The sequence below is a fragment of the Trachemys scripta genome, chromosome 1, assembly GCF_013100865.1.
Source record: "Trachemys scripta elegans isolate TJP31775 chromosome 1, CAS_Tse_1.0, whole genome shotgun sequence".
Classification (NCBI taxonomy): domain Eukaryota; kingdom Metazoa; phylum Chordata; order Testudines; family Emydidae; genus Trachemys; species Trachemys scripta.
Genome location: NC_048298.1, coordinates 246,535,010 through 246,548,376, shown reverse-complemented (window position 1 = coordinate 246,548,376; position 13,367 = coordinate 246,535,010). Strand labels below are relative to the sequence as shown.

At 40.4% G+C, this 13,367-nt stretch overlaps 1 protein-coding gene across 3 annotated transcripts; it reads right to left on the bottom strand.

Annotated features, from left to right (window-relative positions):
* Positions 1-997: 997 nt before the first annotated feature.
* METTL21C (methyltransferase like 21C) lies at positions 998-12,797 on the bottom strand. Of its 3 annotated transcripts, XM_034758197.1 has the most exons (6): positions 12,409-12,797; positions 9,499-9,642; positions 8,731-8,894; positions 5,592-5,734; positions 2,333-2,450; positions 998-1,787 (listed from the first exon to the last, which is right to left on the bottom strand). In XM_034758197.1, the coding sequence occupies exons 3-6, from the start codon at positions 8,882-8,884 to the stop codon at positions 1,393-1,395; spliced, it is 810 nt and encodes a 269-aa protein (XP_034614088.1). In that variant the 5' UTR covers positions 8,885-8,894; positions 9,499-9,642; positions 12,409-12,797; the 3' UTR covers positions 998-1,392. The 3 variants fall into 3 exon arrangements, with proteins under 3 accessions (XP_034614088.1, XP_034614087.1, XP_034614089.1); XM_034758196.1 differs by lacking the exon at positions 9,499-9,642; XM_034758198.1 differs by lacking the exons at positions 9,499-9,642; positions 12,409-12,797 and adding an exon at positions 10,678-10,819.
* Positions 12,798-13,367: the final 570 nt, after the last annotated feature.

Here is a 13,367-nt window from a genome sequence, read left to right as displayed (position 1 = left end):
CATAACGTGTTAAAGCAGACAGCTTTAGGAATAATATAGAAATGCAATGTAAACAGCATATAAATGTACAGTAACTCCTCACTTTAAGGCTTCCCAGTTACTGTTGTTGATCAATTAGGGAACATGCTCGTTTAAAGTTGTTCAATGCTCCCTTATAACTTGTTTGGCAGCTGCTTGCTTTGTCTACTGCTTGCAGAAAGAGCAGCCCAATGGAACTAGTCGGTGGGGGCTTGTAACCAGGGTGGACCGGCAGCCCCCCATCAGCTCCCACTCCCCTAAGTTCCCTGTGAGGCAACTATTCCCAGCAGGCTACCAATTGCCAGCAGTTCAGCTGTCCCTCCTGCCACTGTGTGCTGCTCCTGCCCTCTGCCTTGAAGCTGCTCCCGGGAGCCTCCTGCTTGCTGTGCAGGGAGGGAGGGGAAAATGGGGGGCTAATGTCAGGGTGTCCCCCTTCCCCCTGCTCCTGTCCCCCGCTTACCTCATCTCCATGGGGGGGGGGAGACACGACAGGGCTCAGGACAGAGGGAGCTTGCTCACAGCAGCTGCTGTTTCAACTTGCTGATCTACTTAAAAAGGCAATGTACTTTAAGTACGCTGACCTCACTTTAAAGGGCAATGCGCATCTTTCTCTCTCACACAGGGTGTGTCTCTGTCTCTGTCTGCCATGCTGTCTCCTCTCCCTCCATTTGTGCTGCCTTGTAGAGGGTGAGGCTACATTAACAGTGTGTTAAACCACGAGGGCTCAGCCAAGTGCTTGTTCATCATTTAGCAGTAAGGCATTCCCTAGGAAATATCCCACCCTCTGACTTCACCACCTCCACCAAGCTTCACAATCATCATTGCTGTGTACAGTATTAAATTGTTTGTTTAAAACTTATATACACACACACACACACACACACACTGTATGTGTAATATATAGTCTTTTGTCTGGTGAAAAAAATTTCTCTGGAATCTAACACCCCTCCCCCCCATTTACATTAATTCTTATGGGGAAATTGGATTCACTTAACATCATTTCACTTAGTCACATTTTTCAGGAACATAACTACAATGTTAAGCGAGGAGTTACTCTATAGCTAGATCTAATAGTTGATTTGAAATTTTGGAACTTTACCTTCTGGCTGTGTTTTGTTACTGCGGACCCTCTGGCAGCAATAAATTGATTTGCTTGAGTAAATCATGTCTATAAGCTTATGAGACAAATCAGACAGTTAAGAAGTGTCCTGATATTATTATCCTCCAGCTTAATTTGTCATGTATTGAAGTGCAAAATTCAAAGACTCAGGGACAGGTTTATGGACATTAATGCACTCCGTGTGCATTATGTACTAAAAACTAGAAGCTCATAAACTTTGAGGGGCATCAAAACTATGACTGTATTGTTTTCTCTTAATTCTCTTTTACTGTGGCTTTAATCAGCTTGATATTTGATTCTGGAAATTCTGCTAGAAGTGTAACGATTAATATATTGCCAAGTTTCTCTAAAAATTCAAAATCTGTGCTGAATCTGAATTTATTTGCCCATAATAATACTGTCCCTGGCTGACATAAATATACCATTGTTGTTAGCAATGGATCCAGAGATGTATGGTGGTAGACAACATCACTTGCCAAAATAAAATCATAATGGTGAGTTGATTTAGGGAAGTCTTCATTGAGGTCTTCTCCCCACACCAGCTTCCTCACTTCAGGTTGGTGAATATTCATGTTTTGTGTATTTCTTGAAATATTCAATTTGAGATTTTCAAGTACTTCAGGCAAATCAGTAGCTGTAACATAAGCTCCTAAAGAGAATGTTTAAATGATTAGTGTATAGATTTTTTTCTATAAACCTTCCTGTTTTTCCCCCAATTATCAATTTTGAATATGTTGGCTCTCTGGTCATCATTCAGTCAATAAATAGACCACCGCCCGCCCATTTCCTGGATTGGGGTAACTACTCATAAAGGACTGTTATTTTGGGGCATGTCTCCACTGCCCCAAGTGCTCCATGTGGATGCTACAGGTGCAAATTAAAAGGCTCCTGTTAATATAATCATCTTCAAACTGGGGAACTTTTAGTCTGCACCCACAGCATCCACACGGGGGCGTTCAGGTGTAGCACTTTGGTGCGCACTTCTGTTTGCACTCCTGTAGCCCAAACTGTGGGGCAGCGTAGACAAGCCCAACAGAATTTTGAGAGCCAAAGTCATAACTGCTAGTTAAGTTTGAATTTTAGTTATAATTTCACTGACTACAGTGTCAAAGAATTGTTTAGCTGCCACCTCACAATTGATATATTTGAAGGTGAAGAGGTGGAATTATTGGAATTTAATCAGAATTTACCAACCTAGTATACTAGCCACAATGGATACCAGTCCTGTTCCAGCACCAATTTCAAGTACCTTTTTGTCTTTTAGGTTGATCTCTTGTTGATTTGATTCCAGGTACTGAGATAAAGCCAATGCCTAAGAACAGTTAAAATATATCCATAGAAAGCATTAATTTGCTAATGGCCATGCAGCAGTTCATTAAATCATTGAAAACATTTTTCTAATAAGTTTACTTCTAGACTGAACATATTCAAGTATATAGCACAAAAGCAAATTAGGAAAAAGGAACAAGATTAGTCCTCTTTTTAAAATAAAAAACACCCACATTATTAGGCAAGTAAAAACAACCAAACAGCTTCTTTTTATATGGGTTTCCCTAGAAATACACACATCTATACGCCACACAGTTTTGTTGCTTTCTACTGATCTCTAAGTTACTGTAGGAACTGAGCATCATCAGTCTGGAGAAGGAGAGATTTTATTACAAAGTCACTGTCACTCTAGATATTCAGATATAAACTTGACTCCCATCCATTAGTCATAGTGCAGGCATGATGAAATAATTCCAACCACTTTATAGAGAGGGAAAAGACAAATGGTACCTTTCAGTTCAAGTGACAGTTCTGTCATGGAACCATACCAGTAAAACAGTGGACAATTGGTTGCTTTCTTAGCAATCACAGCAGAGGTCAAAGAGCAGATAGGCTTGGTGACTGAACTACCTCTTTGTTTCCTCCATCACAACCCCGTATTACATCTCCTCTAATCACACAGTTTTGTAACATGATGCTGAGGCATTGATTACCAACTCATCATGGGTGAGTGCCGCTAATGAATCACCAGCACTGTTTGTGCAGTATCTATGCTTTCTTTGGAGTTCTCCCATCCATGTACTGACACCTGACTAATTTGAGATCTGATGAAATTGCAGTTCATAGTAAGAAGACTTAAGACAGACATTTTCCCCTTTCTCTCTTGTGCTATCTTGAGATGGAATCTTTGTCATTTTCTGTGAGTTTTTATATGATTGCTAGACTGATAAGCTTTCTAGCGTTGAAATCCAATCCTTGTCCGTCTTCATAATAAATAGTGTAAATAAGTTTGGAATATTTTCCTCACGTCTTCATCAGTTGCTATAATGCTTTTTATCTTGAAGACCACTTTACAGATGAGACAAAATTATCCACATCTCACTACACACAAAGTACTGTGTTTTTTAATTCAACAATGGGATAAGCAGGGACCAATAGAATGTTTCCTCATCAGTAAAAATATTAATTTAATCTACATGTCTGTGAACTATGGAAATATCTTCAGTTCTGAAGTCTAAATCTAAAGCTGACTTTTTATGAGGTTCTCAATTTAAATCTTGCAGAGATCAATATCTTGCTTAGAGTTCCTTTGGTCTTCTGAGAAATTACTTTCCTTCTTTCTAATTTACAATGTCCATCTCTTCAGGACTTAGTTTCCCAAAACCAGATGATCAGCAAGATCAAGTCACTACAAAATTGACAAATATAATCTGTATTCATCAACTGGAAGCAAGGAGCACCACCCTTCATAGAGATGCAATGCAAATAAAGACCTAAAAAAGAATCTCATGATAGTCCTTAATATTTGATGCATATTAAAGGTGTACACAGCCAAATCGGCTTAGTGGACAATCCCCTCAACTAAGCAGAGTGGCCTTTCAGCAACAAATGTGTGGTCCCAGCGAGCAATTTCCTAATTATTCACTAGTGTACTCTCCTCCCCTCCCCCACCCCCCGAATGGCCAAACTCTCTCTGCATTTCTGCCATCACCTCTAAACTCAAAAACAATCCTAAAAATAAACTGAGAAGGTAAGTATCATTCTCACAACACCAAAGAGAACTTTATTTTCTGACTTGAAAGATGACTCTCACCTGCAGATTGTCAACAGGTTGAATCCCCTTGCCTATGACTCTCTACGCCCAAAACCCAGACTCTATAAACCTGACAGACTCTGTGATGAAAGGTATATCCTTGTCAAAAAAGGTCCTGGGGAGTCAAGATGCTTTTATCGCTCCAGGCTGTTTCCTGAAAGCATAGACTTATGATCTGGGGAAAGAATTCTATAGTGTAGGTTAGGAGCATTGAGCCTATCATGCTACAACCACTTATGACCCAATATTCTCACTGGTCTTCAGACTCATCTCTTTTTAAGTTCATCAAGTCCCTGCTTTGTCTGCACTGAAGCTTGCTTTTCCAGTAGCTAGCTGTGAAAGAAATTAGATGAGTTGCCAAAATAGCTATTTTTTCCCTGCAAGAATTTTTCTGCCTTTCCTATGATAAAGTATAAACACCACCTTTTTCTGTATTTTAGAACACTTTCACAAGTCCTAAGAGAGTCTTGCACTTTTTTCCCAAACCACAAAAGAAGGAAAAAATCCTGTGGCATAAAATAAATCTTGACCTCCCTGCAGTTCTCTGTCTTAAACAAACTGAGCAAGGTAGAAAGTTCTCAGCAGTTGCTTGCCTTCCAATAAAATTGTGAAGGAGACAAGTTCTCTAAATTTTCCATAGCATGGTGGATCAAATGATGCATGAGGGGAACACAAGTGGTGCTGATTGGACAGTACCTGTGAGCAATGAGACACTTCATGGTTCCCAGATAATATCCTGGGTAGAAAGGGTTTTGTCTACATACAGTCAGTTAAACAGACCTTCAAGCCTCCGCACTTGCTCATTTTGGGATGAGATTGCTCTACTCTGCTCTAAATACATTTCCATTCTCTATAAAATGCTGCGTGCTGGATCTTTTCAATATTATTTTCTTCTCTGTTCTCACATGTGTCTTGCCGGGTGCTTACATCCTCACAGTGACTGACTGGAGTCATTGAGAGAACACGCTTCTTCCCAATTTTCCTTTCTTTGATTTAATGTCTGCACCCATACTCATTTATATGCTCAACCAATAGCAATGGCTATTTTCTGCACTTTTCAAAGGGAGAGGGGTACACAGTTTTATAGAGGACTTACAGTTCAATCATTTGTTTCCATTTCACACCTTTGGAAGCTGCTCTTCTGGCCCAAAGTGACAGTAGGAGGGGCATAAGCCAGAGTTCCTTGTTAAAGTAGTTAACTACCTTCATTCTGCACTGTGATGGAAGCCTGACAGTAAGTGAGCAATGGGGATGTTCATCAAAGACCATTATTTTCATTTCACTTCAGTTCCAATGTTCCATTTGTTCACATTTATTTTATAATTTAGAGTTTAACTTTCTACTTGATTACAGTACATAGGTAAAACTTACACCAGGCCATACTATAGCTCCAAAGTGGTCTAATGATTCTTGAATAGTGATCTGGTGGTCTGCATAACAATAATGCTCCTTGTCAAAATAGGGAGAAACTGTAGGAATCCACTTCTGCAGTATTTTAAGAATTCTTGGTGATTCTGTGGGAGAAAAGATCATATCTGTATTATTTGTTAGATAGGAGCATATGCGTGTATTTTGTTGCATGCCTGGGAAAAGAAAATGTACAAGACTTATCTGCAGTCAAGACAATGAGTCTGCAGCCTTTTCTAAAAAAGTTGCTAGTGAGCTGATCATGCGCACCATGGTTCGCTAGGTTGCCAGACCTGGATCCCAAATGTGGGTGGGCCTGCTGTCAATCAAAATGAAGTTGAAAACCTTCCTTTCCCGTGAGTCATGGAGCAACATAGGTTGCCTGGTGAGGAATTTTAGGACACTCCTTTGCCATACATTTTTCTGTCACCAGATTGAGACTTAGGTGTCCCAGGTCAGGGGTTGCAAGTCATGCTAATACCATATCTAAATGAAGCTATTTGGAGATTTTTAGGTTGCTAGTGTAACTGCACAGTTGTGGACAGGGTAGCCGGCTAGCATTGATTCTGGCAGAAATACACTGGGTTCTTAAACCACAGATAGTTTGGACCTCTATTTTTGTATCTTCCAAAAGTCAGCATTGGCAGTAGTACAGTGTTCCCTGCCACCAGGTGTTGCATTGTTTCAACTAGGGATGCAGAGGACAGTGTCATCTTTTGAATCTGAAACACTGCATTTTTCTATCTTAACCCAGCGGTTCCATCATGTCCCATTTGATCGGTCAAGCTCACAGCCCAGCATAGAATAGCTGCAGAGTATTGCCGTGTTAAAGTGCCTTTCCTTCTAATGTCATCCTTTTCAATACTGAAAAATGAACAGCCCTACCTCTGATGATACTGGAATGTGACAAGAACAAACATCGTGTCGTCCTAAGACAAAAAGCAGAAAACTATAGTGCAGGATTCATAGATTCCAAGGCCAGAAGGGACCGTTGTGATCGTGTAGTCTAACCTCCTGTATCACACAGGCCATAGAACTTCCCCAAAATAATTCCTAGAGCAGATCTTTTGGGAAAACATCCAATCTTATAAATTGCCAGTGATGGAGATTCCACCACAACCCTTGGTAAATTGATCCAGTGATTAATTACTCTCATTTCCAGTCTGAATTTGTCTAGCTTCAGCTTGCAGCCATTGGGTCATGTTATCACAGGGGTGGGCAAACTATGGCTTGCGGGCCAGATCTGGCTGGTCAGCTGTTTTAATCCAGTCCTCAAGCTCCTGCTGGGGAGCGGGGTCTGGGGCTTGCCCCACTCCGACACTGCAGCCAGGGAGCAGGGTTGGGGGCCGCTCCACATGGCTGCCGGAAGCAGCGACATGGCCCCTCCGGCTCCTATGCGTAGGGGCAGCCAGGAGGCTCCGCTCTGCATGCTGTCCCTGCCCCAAGTGCAGACTCTGCAGCTTCCATTGGCTGGGAACTGCAGCCAATGGGAGCTACAGGGGCAGTGCCTGCGGATGGGGCAGTGTGCAAAGCCGCCTGGCTGTGCCTCCGTGTAGGAGCCGGAGGAGGAACATGCCGCTGCTTCCAGGAGCCTGCACACCTGAGTCTCTCCCTGCACCCCTGCCCCAGCCCTGATCCCCCTCCTGCCCTCCAAACCCCTTGGTCCCAGCCCGGAACATCCTCCTGCACTCCAAACCCCTCATCCCCAGAGCCTGCACCCCTACCCCAGCCCGGAGCCCCCTCCTGCACTCTGAACTCCTCATTTCTGGACCCACTCTGGAGCCTGCAGCCCCAACCAGAGCCCGCACCCCAACCCCAATTTCGTGAGCATTCATGGCCCATCATACAATTTCTAGTCCCAGATGTGGCCCTTGTGCCAAAAAGTTTGCCTACCCAGTGTTCTACCTTTCTCTGCTAGATGGAAGAGCCCATTATTAAATATTTGTTCCCCATATAAGTACTTGGTGACTAATCAAGTCAGCCCTTAACCTTCTCTTCGTCAAGCTAAATAGATTGAACTCTTTGAGCCTCTTAGTATATGTCATGTTTTCTAATCCTTTTAATCATTCCCACGGCTATTCTCTGAACCTTGTCCAATTTATCCATATCGTCTCGGATTGAGGGCACCAGAAACTGGACACACTATTCCAGCAACAGTCGCACCAGTGCCAGATAAAGAGATAAAATAACCTCTCTACTCCTCATGATTCCCTTGTTTATGCATCCAAGAATCACACTAATGCTTTTGGGCACAGTGTCACACTGGGAGCTAATGTTCAACTGATTTTCTACCACTACTCCCAAATCTTTTTCAGAGTCCCTGTTTCCCAGGACGAAGCCCCCCGTCCTGTAGGTATGGCTGACAATCTCTGTTCCTATTTGTCCCATTTAGCCGTATTAAAATGCATATAGTTTTAATACGGCTTGTTCCCAGCTTACCAAGCAATCCAGATGGCTCCATATCAGGGACCTGTCCTCTTCATGATTTACCACTCCCCCTATTTTTGTGTCATATGCAAACTTTATGAGTGATGACTTTGTTTTCTTCCAGGACATTGATAAAAATGTTAAATAGTGTAACGCCAAGAACTATCACACATTCAAGAAAACTGTCTGGAACGGAAGTAGACTGTCGTGTTTTCTTCCACAAAACACAAAGCAAAATATTCCTATTTTCCAGTGGTCAGGTTGAAATGTTGCAATTTATACTTTACTTTGTGTTTTAGCTAGTCCCAGTTTTGGGAGTGGTTAAAAAAAAAAGGGTTAGAGGGCAACCTAGGCTGTGGGCCAGGTTTTTAAAAGAGCTCAGCAGGCCAGAGCTCCCATCGTTCTTAGTGATAATACAGCCACTTCAGTTAGATGTCTAAATAAGAGCAGAGCTCTTTTCAATATCTGCCTCAATGGTGGGTGCTGAGCGCTTCTATAAATCTGGCCCTGTAAGAAAAAAAAGACATTTAAGAAACAAGTAAAAAACTGAAGTGAGAGTAATCCTATCAAGAATGAAAATGGGATATTTGGGTGACTTTTTGGATTTGTGTACCTAAGAAAATCCAATATTCTACTACTTGCTGGCATGCCATAGTTTTTATTATTAAGTAGCAACCTGAATTGGATTCTGCTGTTGCTGGACAATAGTCAGGGCAATTAGACCCATCCTGACATTCAGACTGCTGTTCATTAAGCTCCTTCTCTTTGCTTGGGCAGTCCATTGCTCTTTGAATTTCGTTGGGGTGTGGCAGGTGCTGTGTGGAGATCATAGCAGGAATGCTGAAGGAGGAAAAACAAAAAATTGTAAAGTAACAAGGTACTATGTTCACTATATAACTTAGCTATGCAGCTCCTTTCAATTGAAGGATCCCAAAGTGCTTTACCAATCCTATATCTGGCATACACACACACACTGAAGAATCTTTGCTAACCGTGGGAATTTAAGCAGGTAGAGTGCAATAACCAGAGGTCAGATCTGGCCAGATACAAGGCTAACATTCCTATTCCTGTGAAAAATGCCATGAGAACTCTCAGTGATCTCACAGACTGGGCTTCTATTTTAACTCTTCTGTGGTAGCACTTTTGTGTCTTGTAGCAGAGAGGGGAAGTGGTTTTGTACTGATTCGGAAGGAGGAGTGCTATCAAGTGAATCACTTCCTGCAGCACCTCAGTTTTCCTTGGAGATCTCCCATCCATCCAGCTACTAATTAAGTCTGAGCCTGCACCACTTACAAGTTCTACTGTAATATGATCACAATCAGAGGTGGCATAATGCAAACTTTGCCATGATTACATTGCTGCAGGTTGGAAGCTTTCCTTTCTCTGCGTGTGTGTGTGTAGCCACATTCTTAGCAGCCTCAGTCCACTCTGAAAGTATCCTGACCTCTCCAGTACAGTAATAAGTCCACTGTAATCTCTCTCGCTTCGGAAAACTGCCCTTTCATTGAACAGGAGCTCCAATTTCAAAAATGGTCTTGTCACATGTCCATAGCCAGAATAAGACCAATATTTTCTGTAGTTACATTTGCTGAAATAGAAATAATCACATTTCAGCTGATTGCTACAGAGGCCACGAAGCAGTATTAGCCTTCATGTTGCACAATTGATTAGGTGTGTAATTTGGAGGGGGGAGGGATACAACTTGCCTCCCCCAGAAGCATAAGCTAAGTGGCCACTACTGCTGGAAGCAACAAATTTGCAGGCCCAGCGTTCTGATTAGTATGGCAAGTCCAGTGTTCCTACCAACTGCATGTTGAATTCAACAAGCAACTACATTTGTATATACTTTATTATTTGGTGGTGCTTTGGAACATAAAATCTACTGCACCTAAATGAAAGCCTGATCCTACTGAAGCCGATGGAAATTTTATCAGTGACTTCAGTGGGAGAAGGTGCAAGATATGAGAGCATAAAAACCAAGCAGGCCTGGTGGAATAGTCATCTAAACATGGGTATGTGTATAATTAATTATGTGCTTAAATTCATCAGTGTACAGTTAAACTTGGCAGCATTGCTATACATATATCTTTGCTGTATTCATTCATTGCCTAAATGTTACTGCAACAGGCCAAAATTCCAGTTTGACGATGTATCACCAATGAAAAATCATGCAATAACGAATACAGTCCTAGTAAACATCTATGTCGATCAAATCTTTAGATACTGTAGCTAGTAACTCATTGTAAGAGAGACTTAAATTGCAATTCTCAATCTGAGTAATAAGATTTTATATCATTTTGTCTGCAAAGTTTAAAAAGAAAAAAGCCGCCAAATGTACTTCCATAAATTATGGTGATGATGTTTTATGTACTAAAAAGTGTTTAATTATTTTTAACTTGGTACAGACTACACCAAGGATTTGGTTTTATAATTTTCAGAGATGCAGGTATTTTAGTAGCATGGGCTTAATAATGCCACAATAATTATATTTAAAAAGCTACACTATTCCAAAATTGTGCCTGAGACTTTAAACACAAGGCAGACAGAATGCACATCCCTAGTTGTAGAAAGCATAAGTCTCAGCTCATTTGCAAATACATGGTAGCGTGTTCCTGTTAAATACCTTGTATGCCATGTGGCTGCTTTGAGAGATTTTCAGAATTTTGTGCATGTTAAATCCCAACCTTAGTGTTGCATTAATGTAGATTGTGTATTTACGTTCCTTGCCTTGTATGTGCTCCCTTTTTTTTAACACAAAAGGAATAAGTCAAGAATAGAAGAGGCACCAGTGTCTTTTCCTAATTCAGAAATCATTAGCGTTTTTAAGTTTGCCTCTATTTGATACTGTGTGTTTGAACTGAAAGACTGAAGAGATGACTTGCATTAGTGACATGCATAATACATGTATTTGAATGTGCAGTTTAATGTTCACATTTAAATACATGCGACGTCTTGGTGCAAATTCCCCAACACCCAGTAGTAGAGCTGGTCAAAAAAAGTCCTGTGGGAAATTCTGAGAGTTTGAAATTTTGCTTCTTCCTGAATCAAAATGAAAAGTTGAAATGTGAGAATTTTTCACTAAATAAAATATCCAGAAATATTTCATTTCAGCTGTGTCATTTTGATTTTCATCATGCTATAAATTATAATGTAACATGTCAATAAAGTTGAAATGAAACATTGATAATTTCATGTCAAAAATGTTGCTGAAATTGAGATGTTCCTGCAAAATGTTCTGATTTCATTGAATCCGCACTTTCAGATGGAAAACAGTTGCATCCACAAATTTTTGACCAGCTCTACACATTGCTATCTGTTTCTGGATTTCTTTGCAAAGTGATCAGATAGGCAAATGCTAAATTCTGGTCTTGTAGATCTGAAGTGTTTAAAAGTCTTTTTAATTATCATTGAGTCAATTTACAACAATTACGGTTGGAATTGTGAGATTTCAGGCTTGAGTATAATTATTCTGGTAGAAAGAAGTCGTCTTCTATGGAGTTATAATGGAAGTACCTGCTTGACCATGTTTAGCATCACTATCATGACTGTAAAATATTGAAGAAGCTACCAGGGGGATATTCGTGAGGTGGATAAATCTTAAGGTAACAGTTTGTTCTCAGTAGAAATAATTTTTGCCTGTCAATCTTTCATTTAAAAGTCCTGTTGTTAACAAAATGTCCCGTTGTTAACAAAATGAAAATACAAATAAGATGATTATGTAGATGAATGAGCAACATGGCGTTGACCAGTGTTCAGTTGTGAACACAACCCTTCCCAGATTTTTTTTTTTAATCTGAAACTTTTGTGCATGAATCTGTACACTAGCATGTCTTAGGACTGCATTTCATCAGTCAAAAGTCACTGCCAGTTGCACTAGCAGAAATGCAGTTGGATTATTATATGTTATTCCTTGAAAATTTAGCTCTTTCTGTTAGGACTTCACATACCAAACACGGGTAAAAACATTTGTTGTTAAATTCCCATGCAATTAAATCAAGCTCTCTTGCATTAAATAATAAATAATGTTCTTAGAGAGAAATCTAGTCCCAAATAAATCCTGGGAGACTTTACTTTTATGATAGACCTCCTGGCGGATACTTGAGTATATTGGGGGGGGAAACATAGCTGGAAAATAACTTGCCATCATTACTGACGCAGTGATCTCATTGAAACAATGCTACATTTGTCAGTAACTCAGAAAACTTAATTCCTTTGACCAATGATAACGTCAGACAATTCCAAATTTTAAAAGGCATTAAATAAATAAATGTAACACATTCCTTGTTAGTTGCTATCATAGGACTATTTAGGTACATTCCAAAGAATGTTAGTTGAAGAATAGTTATATCATTACCTTCTTTAGCAGAGTGAGTTTGAAGTTTCCTGTGCATCTTCCCAAACCACCCTAAAGATTTTTATACAGACATGCACCTGGGAGGATTAATTCTCTGTTCACAAAGTCCAGCCAGTAGGAGTGCAGTCTATTTAGGGTAGCATTACCAAACAGCACTCTAAGAACTTACTGTGTTACACTAAATTTTTTCACGTATGCAGAACAAAATAAAAACCTCTATCAACTTCGGGAGTTCCTAAAATGTACACATGTCAAAAACTGAATCAATCTCGTCAAATTCTGCTGATGCCTTTCTTATGGTTTTTAATTTTTAGAAGTTTGAAACTATTCCAAGTCTTAACAACATTGTCTACGGCCGTCCTGACCCAAACAGCCTAACATGGTCTATCTGGTACACAAATAACATGTGCAGCCATTTGGCAGCAGACCAAACAGAGAGAGAGAAGGTCACATGGCACAGAAAATCCTGCTTCCAGGAAAAGGTTAAGTCTTAGGGCCCCTCTTAGAAGATATTGTAGCTGGGGGAGTTGTAGGGCTTACCCCCTCACTGTTTCTGGGAGCCAGGAGGTGAAGGGTTGAGGGAATCTGGCATCCCTATAGATAGAATGATAGCCTTCTGGCAGACTCCTTTAACTAGCCTATAGATGTTGTAGGATGTGTATAATTCTCTATTAAAGGGACAGTGCAAACTTGAAAACCACATTAGTCTGATCTAGCACCTACTCTAGTTACAATCTACCCTTAAGATGACTATACATGAAGGAAATTAGCAAAAATAGATATTGCCTTCTGTTTACTTTGAGAATGTGAGTACTCCACATATACTGCCAGTTTCACTGTTGAAAAGACCCTTTTAAAAATTGAACAGGGACCAGACAACACTTTTTATAAAAGGAACTTTAGAGAACTTTTTTTTCCCAAATTCACGACAGTATAAAGAGTGCATAACTGGATGCTTT

What these genes read in the sequence shown, in the direction of transcription:
- METTL21C (XM_034758197.1), bottom strand. Translation starts at nt 8,884, where the DNA reads ATGATCTCCACACAGCACCTGCCACACCCCAACGAAATTCAAAGAGCA. An exon ending in AACAGCAGAATCCAATTCAG is followed by an intron (nt 5,735 to 8,730) that starts GTTGCTACTTAA and finishes TTTCTCCCACAG; the next exon opens with AATCACCAAGAATTCTTAAA. An exon ending in CATTGTGGCTAGTATACTAG is followed by an intron (nt 1,788 to 2,332) that starts GTTGGTAAATTC and finishes CATTCTCTTTAG; the next exon opens with GAGCTTATGTTACAGCTACT.